Source organism: Dermochelys coriacea, chromosome 8, assembly GCF_009764565.3.
Source record: "Dermochelys coriacea isolate rDerCor1 chromosome 8, rDerCor1.pri.v4, whole genome shotgun sequence".
Taxonomy (NCBI): Eukaryota; Metazoa; Chordata; order Testudines; family Dermochelyidae; genus Dermochelys; species Dermochelys coriacea.
The window spans coordinates 90,135,292-90,161,601 of NC_050075.1; the positions used below are offsets into that span (position 1 = coordinate 90,135,292).

The window sequence follows — 26,310 nt, forward strand, 5'->3', positions numbered from 1 at the left end:
TGCGTTGAGCCCATCAGCACTGACCATCTAGGCAGGTCATTATACTTGCTCTAGCATGTTAATTAGGGTTTTGTTTCTTAGCCTCTCTCTTTGTTAGGTGTAATAGAAGGCAGAGAATTTTAAAAAACATTCAAAACAGAACCCACAAAAGACAGACACAGGACAACTTGAGTGTCATCTACATTTAGGCAGTTTTATTAGACAACTTGAAAAAAGATGAGTGCTTTAATTTACAAATGTATTAATAATTTCAGTAACCTGGCAATTATGGAAAAGAAATATTTTACAAACATTATAAAAGTTGTACTCTATTTTGAAGTACAGAAAAGGCTATTGGTCAACTGTAAAGATATATATTATGTAATGATAGTTTTTCAATCTGATTGCAAAATAGTGTTTGTATGTCTATGCCTTCTCAAATGTACAATAAATTTTGAGGCTAAGGCACTTTGGATATATATTACCTAGCATACAAGAAAAACCATTATAAGGAGACTGCAATAAATGGATGCTCTTATGCCTCGTAGTGGCTGTCAGTGCACCAGACTCTTATGAATGGGCATAGCTCTTGGCAAATAAACTGAAGGCTATTTTTTCCTACTTCTGATAATTTAACTAAAGATTAATTCAGGCAAATTTAGATTTAAACTCTTCATTCACTTTAATTATTATTTCAACTTCTTTTAAAAAAGGAAAACTGTGATGATAATTGCATGGAAACTGACAGTGAGAATTAGCATATGGAGCAATTTTTCAGAAAAAAATGTTTACTGTCTCCACCCAACTACGTTTACTGTCTCCAACCAGCTATCTACTGATTTGTAATGTACCCACCCCAATGGTATCTAGGTGCAACACAAAAAGTCTTCAAAGCATTAGAGCAGCCTCAGTAGGACCTTGTTTTCTGTTCCTCCCATTCTTTTTAAAAGATTGTTTCTGATGCTGATTAAGAAGGGGATATTGATAGTTAATGTCTGTCTCTTTATTTCCATGGAACTGCAACAAACCCCCCCTTTTTAAGTAAAAAAAAAAGCAAAAACCACCACCACCTTAAAGAAAATTCTTTGGAGCGGTAACTGTGAAATGTGATTAGTGCATCCTTTTCATTTCTGTGTATCAAGTCCAAAGAGTGAAATATGAAACATTCATTTAAACCCCGAGGGACCAATCCTTTATTCACATTAGTTCCATTAAATTTAATGGGGCAACTCACAAACTTAGTTATCTGCAGGATCCGACACCATTTGTACTTTAAACTATCCTTTTCTTATTTTTCACTCAACTAAATGGTGGAGTGAAAGAACAGCAATTCATGATACAAAAAATTACTTCTTCAAAATCCAGGCAAAACAGATAAACCAAAAGTGAATTTTCTTCAAACAGCTCAACTCGTAATTTGAGCACGTAACTTCCCTGAGTAATATTTTACAATTATAACATTCTACACTAAAATCAGCATGGTGCAACAAATTTTAACCACAAGGATAGTGGCCTTGATTGTGAAAGTCATGAACAAAAAACACAAGAATGTTTGCTCATGTTTGACATCATACTCCTCTGTTAAATATCCTACAGTGAAGGCTAGCAATGATAATTTTAAAAAGGCCAGGAAAACTAATATTTAAGGAAGTGTTTTACAAGAAAAATTGTGTTTCAGATACACAATGATTTTCAGTTTCCTTCTGTCTGAAAATGCAGGAAATAGCAAATGCTGCATCTAATCTTCAGTGCTGTGGAAACTTTCATCACATCAATATAGTGCAGTCTCAACTTGGAAGATAAAATAACGGTTTTGTGTCTAAACAAATTTAAAACTATATCTATGTGAAATATATAATAAGCAACATATTCCTATCAGCAAAGTGAAATTTGAATACATTGCATTATTTGTGTTTCAAAAATATTTTCAGTTTACATTTTTTTCATTGATAAGAAGGATAAACCAAAGTCCACAGTCTCAAAGCACTGACACAGCAATAATTAATTTTTAAGCCTTTATTTGTGTGGAAATCCACAGGATGTCAATTGTGGGAAGTTATTTTGGACATCAAATGCTTGTGCAGATATTTTTCTAGGTTAGGGCAGATAGTATACGTCAGTTCCATAGGCCAGACTCTTCATGGCTGTTGCATATTTATTCATGGTATTTTATTCTCCATATCTTCACAGGCTGGCAACATTCAGTTATGAATGAATAAGTTGCAAATATGCAAGCATGAAAATTGTTCTCTCTCAAATTGCTATTCCACAAAACTGGTGATTAAAATATCTACCCAATCTAAATATTCAGTTTCTTCTAATTGCAAATGTCAGATTTTGATGCACCCATTTTTCTATGACAAAATAAATTAGAGTTTCTAGTTCCTTGCTTCTTTTCAGGTGTACTGAAATTTATTACATATGCCTCTAAAGTTAAGGTCACGTCAGAATAAACCTCTACAAAATTAAATGCTTCCTTCACAATCTGAAGGATTCACTGTCTCGTAGTAGTAAAATTTGCTAATATAATAATAGTGTGATTATGTAAATGTTTATTAGAATAATGACATTTAAAATATATTGTACTGTTTGAATATTACCATTTTTTCTTATAAGAGTTGAAAGTAAGGGTTTGAGTAAAAGTATTTTAAAAAAATTGACATGAATTGAGGAAATACCAAGTCCTATAGTATCTGCTGTATTAAAGACGTCTAACTGGAACATTTCACTTCTTTATAATTCAGGCATTTGACTCACAATATAACAGAGGTGTTCAATGCATTCTGATTATAAACTTTCTGACAGCAGTTTGAAATATTTCTTTGGTGGGGAAACTATACATAAGAAGTAATGTCAGTTTATAACATGGTAAGACATTAAAATGGAGTTATTATCAGATTACCCCCAACATACACCCACAATTACAACTAGAGTGGGATGAAAACACAGTATTTTCCTTTTCTATTTGTTGAATGCTGAATAAGAGTGGAGGGGAGGGTGTTTGTTGAATCTACTTCCCTTTATCTGTAGTAGTGAGTTCCAAGACCAGATGTGGTTCTGGTGGTGCACTATGGGCCATTAATACAAAGGTGAGCCTGAGAATGCAGAGAAATTAGAACATAGCATCCTAGAACATCCAATACTTCTCACTCTCCCTTTATCGTGGATTGGAAAAGAGAAACTTGGTAGCAGCTATTATAGCTATTCAATGGGTTGGTTTTTTTTTTTAAACTGAGAGAACAAGCTACTGAAAATTAAAATTATTTGAATACAAAGGCAAATATTTGTTCCATCCTAGTCACAAAATGGAAGTTAATCAAGTTAGCGAAACCAGGAGACTAAACAGTATAGTTAATATATAGGCCCATTTTGATTATGCTGTTAAAAATGTCAGATATGTTAGCTGACTTCCAACATACATACCAATAGTATTATACCAAAATTAAAAACTAAAAATCAATAAAATAGTGCACACTGTGTAAACAAAGATTTAAGGACAGATTTAGCAATTGTGATTTCAGCTTATTCTGTACCTATTTAAAAAAAGCTGTCGGAAGGCTCTTTGCCCTTAATTTGTCTGACATACAAGTGTAAAAAAGCATATTATGTTCAGATAGCATAAGGCTACATGTGCAGGCACAAACATTCCTACATACACACATACATATATACAGTATATAAACATGTGTGTTGCCTATCACCATCATCATAGTGAAGTCCTACCACTGCTCCCAGCTAAAGTCATCTCCTCTACCAAATACAAGAAAAAAACCTAAAATGGTAAGAAAAATGACTGCATTGCCAGCTAGCACAAGACCACAGGCTCCCCACTTGATCTGAAATACAAGATGAGAAGAAAAAAAATCCTTATTTGGTTTACATGACGTGTACAGTTCTGTGTTACTTTCATGCATTAGATAAGCTAAATGAAATATTACACATGGGTGCTAAAAGCATAAGGGAAAAGACCAATAAACAATTGATTCAGGTCAAGCATTCAATTAGCAACCACTGAAGTAACTAGTATTATACTTGTAAATTCTCCCTTCATTAGACAGTCTTCTTTATACACCACCTTTCAGAACTAAATAATTATCTTAAAGCAGAATCCTCTTGGCGAAGAGAACAAATAATACAATATACAGAAAATTCTTTCAAACTCAATGCTTTCTCCTAGCTTTTATGCATTACAAATTGGAAGATATTCCATAAAATCAAGGCAAGGAATAACAATGAACAATAATTTGCAAAAATAAATAGCAATAGCTTTTTGCAGCCAAACAATCCCATGCCCCAGTCTTAAAAATATTTTGCTCTTAGGAGATGTTGCTAGGGATTAGAGTACCCTCTTCTGGGCATTTCTGGCTTTGCCTACTGTCAAAAACCTACAATTGCTAAAACAATTTGTTTTTATATAGGTTTCAGAGTGGTAGCTGTGTTAGTCTGTATCAACAAAAAGAACGAGGACTACTTGCGGCACCTTAGAGGCTAACAAATTTATTTGGGCATAAGCTTTCGTGGGCTAAAGCCCACTTCATCAGATGCATGCAGTAGAAAATACTGTATTTTCCACTGTATGCATCTGATGAAGTGGGCTTTAGCTCACGAAAGCTTATGCCCAAATAAAACTGTTTTTATATAGTGTCCTTTACACAGAGCATTACAAAATACATTAGAATGAAGTGTACAAAAGCCTAAGCAGAAGAGGAAGTCTATAAAGTGATATTAAGAAAAAAAGTGTTTCAGTAGTTTAGCAGCAGGGAGGAAAGAGTTCAAAATACATGGCAAAGAACCAGTATCAGACTGAATCCATCCCACAGAGGAGCAGCTCAGGATGGGGCAGAGAGGAATGGAGTTAGTGGGTAGATAAAAGGTAGAGCAAGTCTGTGGAATGTTTTGAAAACCAGAAAGGTAATTTCTTTAAGCAAGAATTTCATTTTGGATACCCTAAATTGCAGTAAACAGAATTTTTAGAAGACCAGAATAAGAGAGCTGTAATACCCAAGACAGGAAACGAACAGGCATAGATACAGATTTCAGAAGAGCCACTGTCAAGAATTCTGGAAATGGGAGTAGGCAGACTAGTTAAGGATCATAAGGGATGAAAATGAAAGTTTGTGAACAAAAATGACTCCCAAGATTTGAGCTGAAAAGAGCAACAATACAAGGTAGGCAGGGGCATGAGAACTGTCAACAAATGTGCAACAGTAGTAAGTTTCTTATCATAAGAAAGAGTCAGCAGAACATACCGCTTCAACACGTGCAAGAATTATAGGCATTCCAAAGGCAGAAACAACAATTCCAGTTGTGAAGAAATATGCCAACTCCCTGCAGGCACTGCTAGCAGCATCAGTGTCATCGCTTACTCTTTTTGCAATGAAGTGAGGAATGGGACAAAGGATGTAAAATATCAAGACAAACATGGGCCAGTACACACTGTGGGAGAAAAAGCCCCAAAAAAGAAAAAAGTTACTTTTCACATTGAAATCAAATCAGACAACTTTATAGATTTCAAAGGGATTTTCACATATACAAAATTAGGTGTATGTGTCTTTGTAAGATCAGGACCAATGTTTGTACTAAATAACCTACTTTTTAGCCTTTTGATGATCAAAAAACAATTGATATGTAAGCATGTTTAGTCACTATTGGAAAATGTATATCTAATAGTTAATCTTAAAACTCAGTGAATTTTACAGTTATTTTTATATACTTTTTCAAAAATAAACCTTCTGGTGGTTATTTAGAATTAGTAAAATTTAAATATCATTTGTATTTTTTTTAATGCTGCTTGTGAATGTCAGATAAATTCACCTCTACTCCATTAATTCAGTATTACTATTTTAAAAAAATCAGTAAAATATTAAAATCAAATCAATACTAGAGAAATCTATTGCAAAAATACTACTACAAAGTTAAAATTACAGACTCATTAAACAACACTCTATTGCTACCCAACCAAGACTCGGTGTACAATGATTTTAGTCCAGTTTTTACAGGAGTTAAACATCAATGAAAATAGTGGATTTACAGTAACTATATACCCCATTACAAGTGTTGGTTCTGGACCTTACAATGGTGTTCTAGAACAATAGGTTTAATATTAATAATAATAATGCAAAGCTAAATGGATTACAAAGCCATCCAATCAGAATCCACAATTCTTAGTTAACTACTGAACTTACCTTTTAGCTAATAAAACAGTGGTTAAATGTGCATACTCCAAATTATATGGGAGACATACAACTCGACTGCATATGTGTATTTATATGGGCAGTTCAAGAACACAGTTAGAACAAAGTCAATTTTTATTTTTGAACTGAATTATTTCTTACCCATAATATTCTAGGGCACATCCCAACATAAGAAACGTTAGACCAATGGCTCCACTGAAGGATAAACCAACAAGGGCTGTACAAGAACAAAGAAATGGACTGTGATGCGAAAAATCAAAACGAAACAATTATTATAACTTTAAGAGGAAGTCACCCTGACGTCACAGCAACACTTTCTCCAAGAGTCAGTAAAAACTGCCCTTGACGTGAATCAGCAGCTGCAATGCAAAGTGATTCATTATTTCAATTCATTGTGTGACTTGGTTACCAATGATCATTGTAGCAGATACATTCCTCATTTGTTTGATTTTTATTCTGCACCTTTTCTGCTCTTGATACCATATTCTTCGTTGAATGATCATAGCAACAACTTATTGATGCTTCAAAATAGAATTTAAGGGATTTTTAGTCTTTTTAAAGTTTCATTAAAATCTAATAATAGCATTTTTATATCTTGTGAAATCAAGACACACCACAATACAAATATGGCTTTTATTAGACTTTAAACTGTTCCCTACAGTGTTTGCAGTCCACACACTGTAGCACCCTAATAGTGCATTGAAAGCAAAAAATGAAACCAGCAAGTCTTTCTGATTACCCCTAAGGTAAAAAAGGCCAAAGTATCATTAGATCCTGATCTTTGAGGATATGGCCTTTTGTAACATCACCTCAAGCCTTCCAAAAGTATTCACAACTTTTACAGATGTCAGCCACTTCAGGGAACTCTAGGGTGACCAGACAGCAAGTACGAAAAATCAGGACGGGGGTGGAGGGTAATAGGAGCCTATATAAGAAAAAGACCCAAAAATCGGAACTGTCCCTATAAAATTGGGACATCTAGTCACCTAGGGAACACCTGCGGAAGGGTGCGGGAGCTGGGGAGCTACTCTGGCGGCAAAACGAGAAACAGGGGATCCAGAGAACTGAGGGGGACCAGATTCGGGGACAGGGAGGATGGGGAAGAAGCAGAGGTGTGTGAGGGAGAACTGGGGGTGTCCAGACTCAGAGGCGAGGGGGAACAGTGGGGAGAAATGGTGGTGGGTCCAGGCCAGAAGGAATGGGAGAATCGGGGATGTCAGGGAGACTGAGAGGGGCAAGGGGGAAGAGCAAGGTGAGGAGGAACAAGGACGACACAGTGAGGGAGAGGCAACGAGGCTCCAGGAGGAGGGAACAGGAGGAACTCAGCTCAGGCTCAGCTCAGACGAGGCTCAGGAGGAGGAATCGGGGTGTCCAGGCTCGGGGTGGGGGGAATCAAGAGTGACAAGGCTGGGAGGGTATCATGACTGGGCAGGGAGGGAATTGAGGGGTGATGATCCTCATAGGAGGGAATTGGGGTGTCCAGGCTCGGAGGGGGCAATTTGCATGTTGAGGCTCGGGAGGGTACCTTAGCTGGGGGGGAAAGATCAGGAATGATGAGGCTCAGGAGACTATCATGGTGGTGGCGGGGGAGGCAACTGAGGTGTCCAGGCTTGCGGCAGGGAGAGGAGAATCCGGCTGTCCAGGCTAGGGTTGCCAACTTTGGTTGGGCAAATTCCTGGAGATTTCATCACATAACATAATCTTTAAATCCTGGAGACTCCAGGACAATACCCTAGTCCAGGCAACCCTACTCCAGGCTCTGAAGGGTCCCGTGGCGGGGGCAGGGGAGAATCTGGGTGTCCAAGCTCAGCTCAGGAATACAGTGGCTCAAAAAAGAGGAACTGGCAGGGGGAGGTCTGACGAGGCAGGGGGGAAGAGAGAGAAAGATCAGGATGTCCAGACTCAGGAGAGTAGGGTGTCCGGGAGAGGAGGAAGCAGGAGGTGAGAAGAATCAGGTGAAGGGGATCGTGAGTGACAAAACTTGGGAGGGTACCATGGTTGAGGGCAAGAAATTGGAGGGTGACGAGGCTTGGGGGGGGGAAGGAATCGAGGGGGTGACAAGGCTCGGAATCGGGGGCAATCGGGGGGGAGGAATCGGCAGGTGATCAGGCTCGGAAGGGGAGTTGATGAGGCTCGGGGGGAGGAATCGGGTGACGACGAGGCTCAGGGGGAGGAATTGGGGGGCGACGAGGGGAGAAGGGGGGCTGATGAGGCTCGGGGGAGGAATCGGAGTGACGAGGGGAGAAGGGGGGAGGAATCGGGGTGACAAGGGGAGAAGGGGGGAGGAATTGAGGAATGGCGAGGGGAGGAATCGGGGGGGGTGACGAGGCTTGGGCGGGTGGAATCTGGGGGGGTGACGAGGGGAGGAATCGGGGGTGATGAGGCTCGGGGGAGGAATCGGGGGTGACGAGAGGAGGAATCGGGGGCTGATGAGGCTCGGGGGGCAATCGGGGGTGACGAGGGGAGGAATCGGGGGTGACGAGGCTCGGGGGGCAATCGGGGTGACGAGGCTCGGGGGGGAGGAATCGGGGGGTGACGAGGGAAGGAATCGGGGGTGACGAGGGGAGGAATCGGGGGGTGACGAGGCTCGGGGGGGGAGGAATCGGGGGTGACGAGGCTCGGGGGGGGAGGAATCGGGGGTGACGAGGGAAGGAATCGGGGGGTGACGAGGCTCGGGGGGGAGGAATTGGGGGGTGACGAGGGAAGGAATCGGGGGGTGACGAGGCTCGGGCGGGAGGAATCGGGGGGTGACGAGGGAAGGAATCGGGGGTGACGAGGCTCGGGGGGGAGGAATCGGGGGGGTGACGAGGGGAGGAATCGGGGGGTGACGAGGCTCGGGCGGGAGGAATCGGGGGGTGACGAGGGAAGGAATCGGGGGTGACGAGGCTCGGGGGGGAGGAATCGGGGGGTGACGAGGGAAGGAATCGGGGGGTGACGAGGCTCGGGGGGGGAGGAATCGGGAGGTGACGAGGGAAGGAATCGGGGGGGTGACGAGGCTCGGGGGGGAGGAATCGGGGGTGACGAGGCTCGGGGGGGAGGAATCGGGGGGTGACGAGGGAAGGAATCGGGGGTGACGAGGCTCGGGGGGGAGGAATCGGGGGGTGACGAGGGAAGGAATCGGGGGTGACGAGGCTCGGGGGGGAGGAATCGGGGGGTGACGAGGGAAGGAATCGGGGGGTGACGAGGCTCGGGGGGAGGAATCGGGGGGTGACGAGGGAAGGAATCGGGGGGTGACGAGGCTCGGGGGGGGAGGAATCGGGGGGTGACGAGGGAAGGAATCGGGGGGGTGACGAGGGAAGGAATCGGGGGGGAGGAATCGGGGGATGACGAGGGAAGGAATCGGGGGGTGACGAGGGAAGGAATCGGGGGGTGACGAGGCTCGGGCGGGAGGAATCGGGGGGTGACGAGGCTCGGGCGGGAGGAATCGGGGGGTGACGAGGGAAGGAATCGGGGGGTGACGAGGCTCGGGCGGGAGGAATCGGGGGTGACGAGGGAAGGAATCGGGGGGTGACGAGGCTCGGGCGGGAGGAATCGGGGGGTGACGAGGGAAGGAATCGGGGGGTGACGAGGCTCGGGCGGGAGGAATCGGGGGTGACGAGGCTCGGGCGGGAGGAATCGGGGGGTGACGAGGCTCGGGCGGGAGGAATCGGGGGTGACGAGGCTCGGGCGGGAGGAATCGGGGGTGACGAGGCTCGGGCGGGAGGAATCGGGGGGTGACGAGGGAAGGAATCGGGGGGTGACGAGGCTCGGGCGGGAGGAATCGGGGGGTGACGAGGCTCGGGCGGGAGGAATCGGGGGGTGACGAGGGGAGGAATCGGGGGGTGACGAGGCTCGGGCGGGAGGAATCGGGGGGTGACGAGGGAAGGAATCGGGGGGTGACGAGGCTCGGGCGGGAGGAATCGGGGGGTGACGAGGGAAGGAATCGGGGGGTGACGAGGCTCGGGCGGGAGGAATCGGGGGGTGACGAGGGAAGGAATCGGGGGTGACGAGGCTCGGGCGGGAGGAATCGGGGGGTGACGAGGCTCGGGCGGGAGGAATCGGGGGGTGACCAGGCTGGGGGACACTCGGGAGATCCCCAGGAGACGGTCTCCGGGGCAGGCCTCGGCCGGCCCCGCGCGGGGCTGCGGAGCGCCGCTCGGTACCTTTCACCCCCGCCATGGTCGCGGGGAGCAGAGAAGGGGGCGCGAGCTCCGCTTTTCGTGGCGCCGAGCGGATCTGCGGGCTGCGGCTACTTCCGGCTTCCGCCAACGGAGCCACCCCGCCCCTATTAGCTCCACCCCCGGCCCCGGCCCCTTACCCACGTGGCCACAGGGGGCAGGAGCCATTAAAGGGCCCCCGGCGCGAGGCCGCTGCTTCCCCACGCGCGACCCCTCAGGCTCAGCCCCGCCTCGGCCGGCCCAGAAGGGGGAGCCCGCGTCCATTCCCGCCCCTGCCCGCCGGGGGAGCCGCGCTTGTCCACGTGCCCCACCCCGGATCTGGCGGGTGCTTTATTCCCTCCCCCCCCCGTGTGAACCAACCCTCGGGTCCCACTGAAACAACGAGGCTGTTTGGAGCCAGCCCCCTCGCGAGGTTTGACAGCGCGTGGGCTCGTCCCCAGCGAGCCTGTGCAACCAGCCGCCCTCTCTCGAGCCCCTTCGCCTGGGCCAGCGGCGGAGCGAGGGCGACCAGGCCTGGGGCGTTTCCGCGCGCGCCGCCTTGGAGGTGGGCGGGGCGGGCTCGTGCCTGACAGCGCTCAGCGGCATCGCGCGTGGGATTGGCTGGCGGCCTCCAGCGTGGGGCGTGGCCCTGGCGGGCTCCCTGCCTCTCCCGGGGGAGGGGAGGAGCCTGTGCCGGGGAGACGTTCTCTCCCACGCGCTTCCGTGCACTACGCCTTGGACACGCAAGAGTCTCGAGCTGGCTGAACACAAATTGCTGCTGCTGCCGCTGCAGCGTCGGGTTTTGCTTCTGTTTGCTCGCCTTGTCCTGCTCCTTCCCCCGTCAGCCCTACTAGAGTCTCGCAGGAAAGGCAGGTAGACAAGGCCTGCAGTTCTCACCTGAAAGCCTTCAGAAAAAGCTATTTTTCTAGGGGCCCTCTTGTAGTGTTGCCCCGACTTAGTGCGACCAGATGTCCCAATTTTACAGGCACAGTCCCGCTATTTGGGGCTTTTTCTTATATAGGCTCCTATTATCCCCCACCCCTGATTTTTTTGCACTTACTACAGGTCACCCTATCCTGACTTGGCTCATCCAAGGAAACAGTCCGCCAGAAGTCAGCTGGTTTGAATTTAATAATAGTTGTAGTCTACAGCCCACTGGTGGTTTGAACCAGAGGTACTGCAAATCTGGATCAGGGGTTGCCACCTAATTAAAACATGAGCACCAAGTTTATTAATTTGTCCCCTGCAGCAAACCAGCATCAAGATTATCCAAGTGCACTACAATGTATTACTTCATTAGATCAGTCTTGCTTAAAGTCATAGTCACTGACATGGGCCCATTAAATGGGTTTGCCATTTGTATGGTAGCCTAGTAGGAGTAGAGAAGGATAAAGGTAGCGAAACAAAACAAAGTGGTAGACTTTGTGGCAACTGAGAATTACACATTCCACTTTTCTTGGTGTATGTTTGATAGAAATGGAGGCAATATGAAATGTTATGAATACTGTAGGAGCTGCATGTATTAACCTATGAATACTGATACATACCAATGGGACCAGGTCAGTGAGGGGAGGTTACTAGGTATCAGCTTAGAAGACTTTCTTGTGTGAATGTATTGGGCTAATTCTTAGTGGGGTTAGGACAGTATTTATTATATGCCTAGACTGATTGAATTCAAGGGGAACTGTACAAGAAGGCAAAACAATGTCTTTCCAGATACAAATACGTGTGTATACAGTAGAGACAAGGCGGGTGCAGTAATATCTTTTATTGGACCAATTTCTGGTGGCTTTGGTGCTACACAGAGCTCTTCTTCAGGTCTGGGAAAGGCACTCAGAGGTCTGGTCTACACTACAGACCTATATCAGTAAAACTACGGCGCTCAGAGTATGACAAATCCACCCGAGCCACAGTTATAACTGACCTAACCCCCCCTGTAGACACCACTATGTCAGCTGGAGAGTGTCTCCCACCAACATAGCTACCACCTCTCAGGGAGGTAGATTAACTATACTGACGTAAGAGCTCTCTCCCCTTATCTTAAGAGTGTCTTCATTAAAGCGCTACAGTGGCACAGCTGTGCCGACACAGTGTTTTAAGTGTAGATTGGCCCAGAGTGTCAAAGCTAAATAAAAGGGTGGAACAGAAAAGGAGTTAACACGTTGAAAAGACCATTTAAATGTCAAGTCAAGGAGTGTTATTGGCTTATAGATTGTTGTAATGAGCCATAAATCCAGTGTCTTTATTATGTCCATAATTTTTGGAGTCTAGCAGAGTTATGAATTGAAGTTCCCAGGCTAGCCTTTTGAAGGTGTTGTTCAGGTTTCCTTTAAGGATGAGGACTGAGAGGTCAGATATGGTGCACATTAGAGCCAGCTTATAGGTCCTGTATCTTGTCTCCAAGACAACATCAGCCTTGTTTTGCCAGGCTGCTAACTAGAGACTAAAAACCTAGAGTTAAAAAGTACTGCCTGTGTCCCCACCCCCTGGGCTCCCTGACTAGCCCAGGGCAGGTGGAGGTAGAGGGTCCGCGACTCCGTGCCAGCTCCCTGCAGCTCTCCCCCATCTGGCTCTGGCTGGGGGAGGAAGGGCTCAGAGCTGCAGCCCAGCCATGGAAAGAGCCGCGCTGGCACCTCTAGGGGAGCAATGGATCCTCCACCTGCCCTGGCCAGGGATGGGGACAGGGGCTGCTCTTAGCAAGCCTCCTGCATTGCAAGCTCTTAACATGGCTGGGCTGCAGCTCTGAGTCCTCCCACCCTCCTTCCCCAGCCAGAGCCTGATCGGGGAGAGCTGTGTGAGGACCCTCCCCAACACACACCTTTTGGGAAGGCTCCAATGCCCTGGCCAGGAGTCATAGTCCTGCACAGCAGGAGACAATTATTAGCCCTAAAAACTTACATGATAATAGACCCCACTATGGATTCTCCAATTTGGCATTGCAAGGTTCCAGTGTGAGATCACCACTCACTTTTCAACTATCCGTGCAGCTTTCATTGTGGTATCCATGCGATGGAGGGCAGGGGTTTGCTTGGAATGGGGTCTTTCACATCTTGCAACCATTGCTCATGTCCCAGACCTGTATCATGATGTGATCCCACCAGTCCATGGTTGTTTCTTGGGCCCAGAAGTGGTGCTCCACCACCTGCAGCTGCTCTGTGAATGCAATCAAGAACCTTGCATTGGTTTTCACTACATCCCTCAGCAATCTGTCTCTGAAGAAATAGTCATGCTTCCCCATTGTTGTGGTTCTCCCTGGGGCTCTGCAAATTGTAGAGATCCTTGGTCCTGTGTTTACAATGTTCAGGATAATAGTGTAGAGTACTGTAGGCTCCATGCTTCTGTCAGAGATGGTGGGGAAGCAGAGTGCCACGTGGGTTGGTAGGATTTAAAACACACAAAAAGCTACAGGATGGAGATATTATGGTACAGATAAAATTGTATGATGGGAGCTTGACCCCTAGTTCCCAGTCATGCCTACAAGACTTTTCTGCCCCACCATGCATTGCGAAAATTTCCCAAAAGAAAGAGTGCACTAGATGGTAGTGAATGCCACATTAGGATACCTATCCCTGGTGCACCACACTGTGCTTTAACACAAGAATTCCTGGTGAGTACATGCAGCGCTAACCCACGCAGCCAAGTGCACACACAGACGCAACACAGTAACAGCAGCAGCTTTCCGCCAACATAGCTTGCATTGACCAAAGTATGTATTGTAGACATGGCAATAGGCACAAAGCCATAATCACAGCAAGCACAAAAATACAGAACTGGATTTCTACTTACACCCATCTAAAACACTTGTATAGATATATATGTAAATGAAATCATACTCTGGCCTCTTTTTTTTTAAAAGTCATTTTCTAGTTGTGTATTTTTCCCCAATATACCTGTTCATATGCATCAAGATATTATTGCCCTATTAATCTAATTTGTCTTCAGCAATGGAAACCAAAGCAGACTAACTTCCTCACACAGCTTCTTTGCACTAGAGCAGTGGTTTTCAAACTGGGGTATATGTACCACCTCTCATCAGGGGGTATATGAGAAAAATCCTGTAACGGCAGACAATACATTTTATTTAGTACAGAGGTTTTCAAACTCTGGGGCATGCCTTGCTAGGGGGGCACAGAGGAACTTTTTGGGGGGGTGGGGCGGGGGGGAGGGGAAGAGGAGAAGTGGCAACGCCAGTTACTCATTTGAGTTACTAACCTTGTGGGGTGGGCTGGCCTGAGCCCCCTAGGATTGTTGCTGCCCTCCCCCCCCCAGTTTAAAAACCTATTAGCTGTTGCTAAATGGAAGGCAAAAATTGGGAGGGGGGGGCATGCACATGCCCCTCCACATTGCCTCTTGCTATCTCAGATGGAGGTATGTGGTAAACTACGTTATTTGGAAAAGGGTACACAGCCAAGAAGTTTGAAAACCATTGCTCTAGAGGAAATGTAGCCTATACATAAGTCTCTAGGGAGCACCCATTGTTGATTTGTTTCTCCAGGAAAAATTAGCAATAGCTATTTCAGGTGCATAGCTGAGTGGGTCCATTCCTCCTGAGAAGTGATTAAAAGGGGGTCTGTTTAGTAACATGTAAAAATCTTGCAAAATACAGTTTTAACTTCATCACTAACGGTCCTGCTTATGCTATATTTACACAGTTTTATTCCCCAAAATTGTATTCAGAGTAATAAAGTGGATGTTTCTGTACAAGCACAGCACATACCTGAATTTATTGAATTTGAGCTTTAGTATATAGTTTTACAAATGTTTTAGACTAGTCACATTGAGTATATAGCATATTTACAAAAAAATTACAATAATTTTAGACAAACAGTAAACCTGAACATTGATAAGCTCTGTCACTATGAGATATGAAAATAAATGAATTGCAGAGTTAACTAATTCCAAGATAAGAAGGTCCCAAAACTTTCATGCATCCAAAAAAAGTTGGAGAAGAATCAAAGTTTAAATTTGGATAGGTATTTTTTTTCCCTCCTGGGTTATTTAAAGTTTAATGATGGTTTGTATTTTGTGAACATTACTGAGTTACCCAGAGCGCTCTGCCATGACAAACTTGATACAAAGCTAATGTAGTTTATCATTTAAAAAAATGTACATTACATCAATGAGATCCTTTTATTATATAGGCATAGTTCACACAATATCTACAAACGTGAATGAGGAACAAAATAAATCAACAAACCACAGGAACATGATTCACATTCCAGTTATCTTTTTAAATAAGACAAGCACATACTGGATCAAAAACATTTCATAATATGTTAATAAATAACATCATTTGTTATGGTTATCTTGAACATTTTAAGGTCTTCCATATAAAAATGAAAAGTATGTGTTGATATCACATTGTCAGTTCATGGTAATAAATAATGGACCAATACAACAAAAAGATGAAGTTTTATACAGAAAATAACGTCCTTTGACATGTTGCCTTTGCTGTAAATATTTTGCCACTGGAAAATTAATATTTAAAGTAAACAAACAAAAGTGGATTGTCTTTAAAAACCACCAGCTTTCCAAAGCTTTTCATATCAGATATAGATCTTTTCCTTAAGGAATTAATATGGAAACCTTTCTGCCCATCCTATGCATATGCTGAACTTTTAAAGCTAAAGCAGATAGGAGATTTCATCTCATCCATGAAGCGTGGTCAATAAACCATTATTTCTAGTTACTTTACAAAAGGAGAAATAGTCTGGGTCAAAGTAACTTGCTGCATAACTAGATAAGAAAGGCTTCAGCATCAGAAACGCCTGTATGTTGCCATTATTGCTTTAGACCAATGCAACTCAAATATGCAAATTGCCGTTACCTCAAAGGCCAGACAAATTCCACATGCCTGGATAACTTGCGTACTGTGATCTGAAGAGTGAAGGGGTAACAGATCCCATTTTCCCTCTTTCCCCAACTGCTCCGAGAAACTTTTGGACAGTTGGTTGGAACTGATAAAACATGTTGATGCAAGATCTTCCGAACCCTCAAGTGGGAAATATTTTTAACTAATGTGGGAAGCTTCTGAAGCAGCAGTATAACTGACACAGCAATCTTAAAAAACATGGGCTATCAGACAGTTCTACATATAGGTAGAACTTCACCAGGAATGTGGTAAATCCTTACTATTCACATTCTACAACTATGGACTCGTCCCACGCCCACACAGTTCACTTTTCCCTGAACATTGCGTCTTGACAGGTGTTTAGCTTAGGCTGGTGTATCATCAAATAATTTGATCTTCAGTTTAAGTCACTCTGCTCTATGGTGCTGTAGAATTTGTTCTAAATATTTCACCGCTTGGCTGTAATGTGAAGTACAGTTCTCTGCTTAAGGCGTTAAATTGCCATTATTGACTTATCCAGTTGCTCAGCTTTGCCTTTGAGAATATCCTAAAAGTGATTAGATATCAAATGATGATTATTATTATTATTAGGTGTGCCTAAACCAGGTCCCTGGAGCTGAACACTTACATTTGGATCTCAGCTTGGACATACTCTCCAGTTATTGCACTCAGTTGCAGTGCTGTGTCTCACTATAATTCATGGTCAGAAGTGGGACGTCAAATGTCCCAACACCAAACAGTTCCACCTTTGTCTAGAATGCGTTCCTCCCTCACCCCACTTGACTCTGGAAATATGGGATAAGCTTCCAAAGTATTATGAGCAATTTTAGCGACACTGCTCCCTTTAGGAGACGTGGCTAAAATTCTCCTGTGCTTTTGAAACGTGTGTGATGTATGTATGAGGAAACATCCATTTTGTTCTTCGTGATAAGTGTTAGGTTCATGAGCAATTTTGAAACTTCCAAATTTTGGTTATCTGTGAAACTTGCAAAGTTGTGATCAGAGACTATACAAGCACGAGCACAGGTCTGAGAAAGTATGTTAATACAAAGGCTTTTGGCCTTGGTTTTCAAATTCTGACCAGGCATCATTTAGCTCCATGAAGATCATCTTTGCATACTGTTCATATGGCTGCCCTGTAGCCTAAAAGAGAACAAAGTAAAGAATCCATCACCGATCTGCTAGATCAGAATACATGCCACTGACATTTAAACATGGTTATATTCTAAAGTACTTAGTAGTTTACTTTAAAACAAAAACAGCTTCTCAGTTTGTTTTTGCCTCACTAAACCTAACTGCTCTTACTGAGGGTTGCTCACCCTGGGTACAGCTTAATGAAACATCATGTCCCTCCTACTCTTCCATAGCTTTTCAGTAGATGAGGGCTCCTCACAGCTAGTCTGCAACTTCAGGAGTATAGCACTGCAGCCCTACGATGAGGGCAATGAGGATTTTAACCTCATGTTTTCGTGAAAGGACACTAAATTGGCCGTCACCTTACATGCAATGGTGCTGCTGTCTGACAGCAGGTCATTCCAGCTCCCCAACAAAAGCATCTCCCTCCCTATCTTGCAAGCCTCACTTGTTGCGGTCACAACCCAAACATTTTTCTCAAAGGTCATCCGTGGTTATGCAAACCCAGTCTTGCGGCCACGGGAAGAGCAAAACAAAAGCCACGATCCTCTCAAAGATAGGAGCAATCCCAGACTACCAGCCTGGGATTAATTGATCAAATCTGAACATCAATCTCCTGTTCCATGTCACACTGATGACAGACTGTAGCCTGGTATTCTTCTATTTTCAATTATAAAAATAAAGATCGCTCTCAAAACAGACAGACAGACTTACTTTGTCAGGATGAACAACAAGCACTGCTCTCCGATAGACCTTCTTCACTTGTTCTGGAGTTACAAGATCTGCCATGCCAATGGGTTTCCATTTAGTCTCTCCGGCCCATAACACTGTGTGCATCGTTGACAGCAGTGCTCTTATGTTTCTCTCCTTCCCTTCAATCCATTCTAGGATCTGGAGATAAGAGACAATTCTCAACAAGAAAGCATCCATAACCGATGCGAAGTGTGTCAAATCCACATTTTGCCATTTGGCTGGCAAGGGTTTCCAAGGATCACTCCCCCCCACACACACACTCAGGCCGAGATTTTAGGACAGGTTGAAGAGCATGTTATCAGAAAGTCTCAAAGTAGGGAAAGATTTTTGTTTTGTTTTTTGTTTTTTTAAAAGCACCTCTTATAGGACTTGACTGTCTTTTTATAGACAAGCACGGGTGGGAGGAGGCTTTAAAAGCAAGTAGTGTTTATCTAAGCAGCAAAACCTTAAAAGTTTGAGGAAACTACAGGAGAGTCCTGCTTCTCCAATTTTTGAAGCATCTGTTTAAGGAGTTGGGAGCCATGCATCTGAAGTAGTTTTTTACCCACGAAAGCTTATGCCCAAATAAACCTGTTAGGTCTTTAAGGTGCCACTGGACTCCTTGTAGTTTTTGTGGATACAGACTAACACGGCTACCCCCTGATACTTGACATCCAATTAGTCTGAAGAAGATTACAAGTAGTTGTAATCAAGCTGGTATTACTGTTCATTGTTATAGGTTTAGAACATTTTGCACCTCTTATCTGCACATCCACACTGATCCCCAAGCCTACCACTGTCAAATTTAACACAAATTGTATTTTGCTGATAAAGTTTAATTGGTTTTTGATTGAGCTATTCCTCCTCCCTCGCTCGATAGCTACATGGTTTCCCACCTGGAATGGCTCACCCATGACATAACCTGGCAATTTAATCAACAAGTCATAGATACTAAGGTCAGAAGGGACCATTCTGATCATCTAGTCCGACCTCCTGCACAGCGCAGGCCACAGAATCTCACCCACCCACTCCTATGAAAAACCTCACCCATGTCTGAGCTATTGAAGTCCTTAAATCATGGTTCAAAGACTTCAAGGAGCAGAGAAGCCTCCCTCAAGTCAACCATGCCCCATGCTACAGAGGAAGGTGAAAAACCTCCAGGGCCTCTCCAATCTGCCCTGGAGGAAAATTCCTTCCCGACCCCAAATATGGCGATCAGCTAAACCCTGAGCATATGGGCAAGATTCACCAGCCAGATACCCAGGAAAGAATTGAATTTGAAGAATTTGAAGTCTGCTTCAAAGATAAAGAATTTCAGCAGAGAAAAACAGGAGAATGCTAGAACATATAGGATCAACAAATACAGAGAACTAAATGCAGCCCTGACTTTAGCAGGTACAGCTAATGTAAGTCCTATGGCAGACTACCTGCCATGGCGATGTCACTGAGCAAGGAACTCAGTTTACCACAGAGACTGATCTAAACCATAAGCTAGAACTCCAGAGCTGCAGGAACATTCCCAGAGGAATGTTCTCAAATCCAGAGAAGATGTAAGGATTTACTAAAGACCTGAATGCTGTCAAGTTCCCCACCCCCTCACTATAGAGGAATTGAGATGGGGGAGCAGGGAAGGTGGGGGGGAAGAAATCTTACTTTGAAAGGCTACTTTTGAAGTTACAGTAAGAATTTTCCGAGATGCCACCTTATGAAGCTTCTCTTTTTTCCTCTGGTACAAAAAAAACAAAAAAAAAAAACAAAAACAAAAAAAAACACCCAAAACACACCAACCGACCCCACGATTTGCTAAGCTCTATTCTGGACTAACATTTTAAAACAAAGAAACTTTTACTGTAGTGAAGTGCTCTTTACTCTAAATAGCAAAAAAAAAAAATTATTTTATGCTCTTGGATTTGAGAATTGGGATTGTCCAAAGGCAACCTTCCCCAAAAATTGTGGTATGTCAGCAACCAGAGCATCTGCTGGTGGGCTTGAGAGAGCTGACCAGTCACCTAGTGCGAGCTCTTCATTTCTAGCTCCTACGTTGTATTAAGGTGGCTAAAAATGCATTATATGCTTTCCAAGCATTTCTTTTCCATACAAATGTAACTCACTGGTGTGTATTACACGACTCTCTCGGAACCCGATCTGCACATGACGCAAGTCGGTTACAGACACAGCTAAAAGATGTGCCTCTTTAGTTCAAACTGTAGCTATTCAGCTCCGGGGGTCTCTAGCTCAATCCCCAGTGTGCTGGCCACGATGACAGATCTTACATAAGTAGTTAAGGATTGTGAGTAGAAAGCAGGGGAGTTAGTGATAGTTTGTATTTAAAATGTGGCTCTGCTGTGACAGTTTAATGCCTAGCTGAGGAATTCAGTATGACATACTAAATCTTAGACACCAAGCATGCAGTAGATGAACGCACACTAGAATGAGTGAGTGCCAAGCGAATACAGGAATACCATAAACAAGGGCATTAGTAGTTTCTTGCACAGGAGTTTGTTCTTAAAAACTAAGCTTGTGGAGAGTTAAAAGTGACTAGTTTTACTAATTATAAGGAAGAAACTGAGTGGGATTTCAGTCTTCAGCTTGCTGGAAGGAAAGTCTTTTCAAATGTGGGTACAGTTATCACACTACAACAAGAATGCAGCTTACTTTTAACTTTTCAGGGTCCATCTCCTTAGCCATTTCTTCTTTTCTCATTTCAGCTATTGTTCTGGGTCCCTTTTTGTCTTTGTGGGCATTAAAGCCTTGACCAGATAATAGGTCTTCAAAATCAGCAGACACCTTTGGTTTTGAGTCTTAATAAAAAAATCAGAAAGCTTAAGTTAGAGTCTACTATTGTAAATATGCAGTATGATTAAACATCTTCCTCAAGCTGCCCACCAAAGCAATATTCTGATCACAAAAGCACATAACCCCTTAACACTTCAACAGTCTGTATGTAAACTTTCACCTCATGGTGTAGGAACCCCACCCCCCAGAGTATAAGGCATTTTCAGAAATGGCAACTAGTTGCATGTATCCAACTTAATACACTTTGGCTCCAGATTCAGGCATTCCAAGCACTGGGCTCCAGTTGAAGGGAAACACGTATGTTCTGCAATCAGACATGTCTAGCTGGACACTCAGACACACAGAAAAATCTACAACCACTTTTGGAACACAAGCGCAGCCATACTGGGTCAGACCCAAGGATCATCCAGCCCAGTATCCAGTCTTCCTGTGCCAGATGCCCCAGAAGGAATGAACAGAAAAGGTACTAATCAAGTGATTCATCCAGTCACCCATTCCCATATGGCTGTAGGAGCGTTAGGAATGCAGAATTTCCAGAATACCACCAAACTTCAGAATCATCATTCCCCTCCATCTCTTCCTGCCCAACTACAAAATGTAATTACTCTTGGAGATCATACAATGATCAGTTTGGTTGTATTTACTCCGGCCAGAAATTGTCTCTTTTTGCAATGAGCTACATTAAATAGCAGCAAACATTTTGGAAGTCATTGGGGGGAGGTGGGGGAGGAGGGAGAAAGAATAAATCAATCTTACCAGCATTGGCTGTTCCTTTTCCACGATCGTTTTGCCCACCAGGCATTGCTGAAAAGCTCACGTTGTAGTTAGGCCTGTTCTGTGGAGAGGCATGTGCTATGTTTTGCTGTGATTTGGACTGTGATTGTTGCCAGGAGTATCCAGAACCTTGCGGCCAACCACTACCTCCCATTGGCTGGGGAGATGGTTTCTGTGGAGAGCCCATAGGAGGGAATCCTCCACTTATTCCCGTCGGTGTGGTTGGTTTACTGGCAAATGAAGACCCCCCTGCAATATAGAAAGAGGTGAGGAGAAAAGAAAATGTTAGCAGCATGTTCCAATAGACAGGACACTGGTCTTAGAGCTGGGAACAGAACCCAGTGTCCTGACTCAGCTATTGACCTGTTGTGTGATCGGCAGCAAGTCACTTCACTGGTTTCCTTTGGTCTTGTCTATATGCAGTTTGTAAGCTCTCTGGAGCAGAGAGAGAGTGTTCTTTACTAAGTCTGTACAGCACCTAGCAGAAAAGGGCCCTGACCTGGACTATAACCTCTAGTGGCTATTGTAATAGAAACTAACAATAAGCACAGGGAGCTCCTTGTGTGCTATACACGGTGGACAGTCAGGAACCAAACAATTTCTTGTGGTGGTTACAATGGCAAGCAACATTTACTATGAGATTGTATGCATAGACAAAGTTCTTTTCAACTTTCCCTTACGGTACTTGTTGACTATCGGTCTCGTGCCAGTATTTAGCCTTAGATGGAGTTTACCACCAGCTTTGGGCTGCATTCCCAAGCAACCCAACACACACTGCTTCCTGAGGGGCATAAGACACCAAAATGGCCAAAATAAAATGATGTAACAAAAAACAAAAAAATATTAGCTTTCAGAGCTTTAAGTATCAAGCTGAATTCAGATACATTTAATGTTAGTTTGGTCAAGTTCATGTGACCTAAAAAACGTGAACTATGCTGAACATTTAAAGTCTGGGCCATATCCTGTGGAGTCCAAGCTCTTGCTTGTTTTTAGAATCCATCATGTCACTACACAGATTCACTGAAGCAAGACCAACAACTGCTTTCTTACATAATGCCTGGCACTTGTTTGTTTTTTTCTGACAGAGCAAGTGGCAAGCCAGCAGATGGAACTGGGAAACCTAATTTCAGAACCATGCTGACATTGACACAGATGAATAAAAAAAAATGGCAGCCAAATGCATGTTAGTTTTTCCAATGCAAGAAACAGAGGGTGGGAAGAGCTGGCAAATGAAAAAAAAATTTCTGTGTTTAGTAAAGTGCAAGCAAGAGAAAGTCGGAGGTATTGACCACACGAGAGGGTCTTAAAAACCAATGTGATCAAAAGTCTTTCCAATAGTAGAGTTTGGTGGCCTCTGATCATTTTGAAGGTCAATATAAGCTGAAAGCATTTTATCTAGGAGTCAGAAAGTGAAGCGTCATTTGCAGGGAGACACAAGTTAAGGCACGATCCTTGGGGTTCCAGGCCCCATCTTTAGGGAAAGTGTTGATGGAGCAGTGAGTCAGGGCAGAGCAGCAAGGACAGCAAAAAGGCATAGCCTAGAGAGGAAGATCAAAGCCCAGACAGAAGAAATAAAGCCCACTGAAAGGGCAGATGGAGAGTCATTCCCAGGAAACCTTGAATTTGTGGATGGTCCAAAACATTGGTTGAGCCAAGCCCTATTTGTTGTTTATCACGTTTGTTGACATCAGATTTAAGCTAAAGATAAAAATCAAGGCAGCAGCCCCTCGCAAGTTGAAACTTGCCATTGATAAGTCATTGACTTCATGTTATACCTTACAAACCCATGCTGCCTAACAGTGGTGAGGTCCCAGCCAAGTCTTTCAACAAGTTCCTAAAGAAGTCCAGCTTTGAAGAGGCATAAAGAATCTAGTCCACCCCTGCCTTCTTTGAAGCAGCTGTTTTCCAAAACCATCTCTGAGGTTCAAGTGTAGTAAACTGCTCCAACCCTCCCTCCCCCCCAGAAATATGCTGCCTCAAACCCCAAGTTGCCCATTCTAACTCAACACTTCCACATTAGCATCTCCTCTAAACAGGCCAACCATATAAATTTGATTTGTTATTAATAAAACAAACAACCTGCTAAATTTGCACCAAGAGCTCCCAAATCAGCAAATGGATCCAGAGTTTGTGGTTTGGACTGATGAGTGGGAGTGCTATGGAGAGATCCTGTGGGACTTGTAGCGGCTGACTTGCTTCCCATACCAAGGCCACCTACAGAGAGAAAAAGAGTTTGTAAAGCCAATCTTTATCAGCTCTGCTCAAACTTACCATTAGGAGTCACACTAGTATATCATCATCTTAATGTTTAATTCAAGCATGCTCTTGTAGAACATTGAGGTGCTGTGTATGTTGAGCTGACATTTTATACTTTGAAGAGTAAGTAGTTCATTATCTCTCTTTCACACACTCTCACACACACACACACACACACACACACACACACACACTCTCACACACACACCATTCAACACCAACTATGCAAGAAAACATTAGGCTTGGTATTCTCAGATTGCTTCTACAGCAGCCAGGGTATTTTGCAACCATATATAGTGGGGGCAGAGGGAAGTCAAACACTTTAAAAGCTTTGAATTAATTGTATATAGTGGCTAGCCATCAGATACAGTTAGGACTCCACAATGCATTTGAAGACCTCAGTGGCTGAGAAGTTTGCATTTCATGAGACACCTGCTACATTTTGCAGGGTTTTTGCTTAAAATGAGGACTATTTTCAATCAAATGGTTCAATTTTCAAACTAAACCCTTCACATCAATTTTTACATTGTAGCACACAGAGTTTGGAAGTCTTGTACATGGATGTTTTTAAAAAAAAAAAAAAAAACACACCACACACCCCACCAACCAGCCAGCTTTCACAGATTGTGAGAAGTAAAATTTGGAAGTTAGAAGATGGACAAAACCACTTCATTTAAACTTCTATTTTTTTGAACAGGGATGTGAAATTCTTCCTGAAAAATGGTTTGCACTACTTCAGTGTTCACTGTTACTACAGTAACCTACAATCTTGTGTTCTTCAAAGGACAGCAATTTCATATGCATAACTTTGAAGGAGTACCTTTGAAGGAGGATGCACTAGATCCCTTAAGTTCAGGGGAGAATCTTAGTTGTGTGTTCCATCAATGGAGTAAATAAAATCGTTGTAATACAACATAAACAAGTACAGTTTTTAGGTAACGGAAGATTAAACCAGCTCTCTTCAGCTAGTGGTAGTATTTTCCCCATTAAAAATTCACCTTTAAAAAGGAATTGAAAGTGGTACCATACAAACCTGATTTGTTGGACCACTCCCAGCCAGCTGAAACATCTGGTTGTATGGCAACTGTTGGTGTACTAGAAGCTAAACAAAACAATTGTTATTTATTTATTAAGGTATTACACCCCCCTCAAAAACAAACAAAAAACCCTAACCCAGCCTCAGAGAGGAAAAACAAAAAAAGTTAAAGAAACCTATAGTGCAGAATGAAATTGTATAGTGGTATTCTGTGGCTGTCTAGGATTTGGTAATGATGGAAGTCATGTATTAAGTCACAGCTATTGTGACTAAGGTTTCTCTTTGATCCTACCCCATTACGTTTTGTTAAGTACAGCACGCAGATTTAATGTCTGTTTCAAGTGACTAAGTTGTACAAGCTGTACAGTCCCATACAAACTTCTCAGATTTGGTTAAAGGCAATGCGTAAAATCAACGTGACCACCACCCATTAGGATTTTTAATTATATAAACTGTAGCTATCAAATGGGGATGATTTTAGGCTGTTTTACTTTAGGCAACAAAGTTAATTGGCTTGCACTCAATTTTATCAGAAATTAAAGGTTGTGCCAGTTTGAGATGCCTATTACCACACATTAATTTACCTGAAAGAATTTAAACAGTGACCAGAGCACAGAACTACTGTACTAGGTGGAAGGTTAGAGCACAAAGTATCTAACACATTCAACAGATGCCTTTGTCTTGGCAAGTTCCAGCAGCAGAAGAATTCAATTTTGAATTTCAATTGAATTTTGAAATGTTTGCAGAATCCCACGTTTTAGAAGAGAGAGAGAGAGAGAGAGTGTCTCCGTTAAAAATGTGACCTGTCTTAGGGCATGGCTACACTTGCAGATGTAGAGTGCTTGGAGTTAAACTAGCCTTCGTAGAGCTCAGTAGGGAAAGCGCTGCAATCTGTCCACGCTGACAGCTACAAGTGCACTGGCATGGCTACATTAGTAGCTCTTGCAACGGCTACAGTGCATTGTGGTAGCTATCCCAGCATGCAAGTAGCTGCAATGTGCTTTTCAAATGGGGAGGGGAGGGGCTGAGGTGGAATGTGGGGGGAGCTGAGAGCATGTCAGCATGCTGTCTTGTAAGTTCAGACAGCAGCAGACTCCCTCTCCCCCCACCTCTCTCTCTCTCTCTCTCACACACACACACACACACACACACACCCCCAGCATTCCACACTAATGGTTGCTTTTGTCTCGGAGCAGATAAGCAGCCAGCTGTCAGAAATGGAGCTTTCAAAGGGCATAGCCGCATTCCTGCGGTGATTCAAAAACAATGACAAGAGTGGCCACTTGACTTAAGGGGATTATGGGACGGTTCCAGAGGCTGATCAGAGCGCAGTAATGCAACACTTCATTCACACAGACGCCCGGGTGTTTCAGCCAAGGCACAACAAGCATTAATCTTCTCCCTGAGGTGGAGTACCAGAAT

General features: G+C 43.7%; 2 protein-coding genes and 1 long non-coding RNA gene across 6 annotated transcripts in view; 1 reads left to right on the forward strand and 2 right to left on the reverse strand.

Annotated features, from left to right (window-relative positions):
* Window positions 1-172: 172 nt before the first annotated feature.
* LEPROT lies at window positions 173-10,483 on the reverse strand. The gene is made up of 4 exons (XM_038414452.2): window positions 10,316-10,483; window positions 6,315-6,390; window positions 5,229-5,415; window positions 173-3,815 (listed from the first exon to the last, which is right to left on the reverse strand). The coding sequence occupies exons 1-4, from the start codon at window positions 10,329-10,331 to the stop codon at window positions 3,699-3,701; spliced, it is 396 nt and encodes a 131-aa protein (XP_038270380.1). The 5' UTR covers window positions 10,332-10,483; the 3' UTR covers window positions 173-3,698.
* Window positions 7,637-25,895, forward strand: LOC122455595. The gene is made up of 3 exons (XR_006273911.1): window positions 7,637-7,650; window positions 24,781-24,787; window positions 25,701-25,895. It is a non-coding gene; the product is annotated as an uncharacterized LOC122455595 (long non-coding RNA).
* Window positions 15,426-26,310, reverse strand: part of DNAJC6 (DnaJ heat shock protein family (Hsp40) member C6) — an 89,849-nt gene continuing 78,964 nt past the window's right edge. For all 4 annotated transcript variants that reach the window (XM_038414260.2, XM_038414258.2, XM_038414259.2 and 1 more), the window contains 6 exons: window positions 24,886-24,954; window positions 23,676-23,810; window positions 21,579-21,845; window positions 20,682-20,827; window positions 18,009-18,185; window positions 15,426-17,303 (listed from right to left, as the gene is read on the reverse strand). In XM_038414260.2, coding sequence (XP_038270188.1) covers window positions 17,202-17,303; window positions 18,009-18,185; window positions 20,682-20,827; window positions 21,579-21,845; window positions 23,676-23,810; window positions 24,886-24,954 — 896 coding nt within the window. In that variant the 3' untranslated portion in view covers window positions 15,426-17,201. The remainder of the gene's footprint in view (window positions 17,304-18,008; window positions 18,186-20,681; window positions 20,828-21,578; window positions 21,846-23,675; window positions 23,811-24,885; window positions 24,955-26,310) is intronic.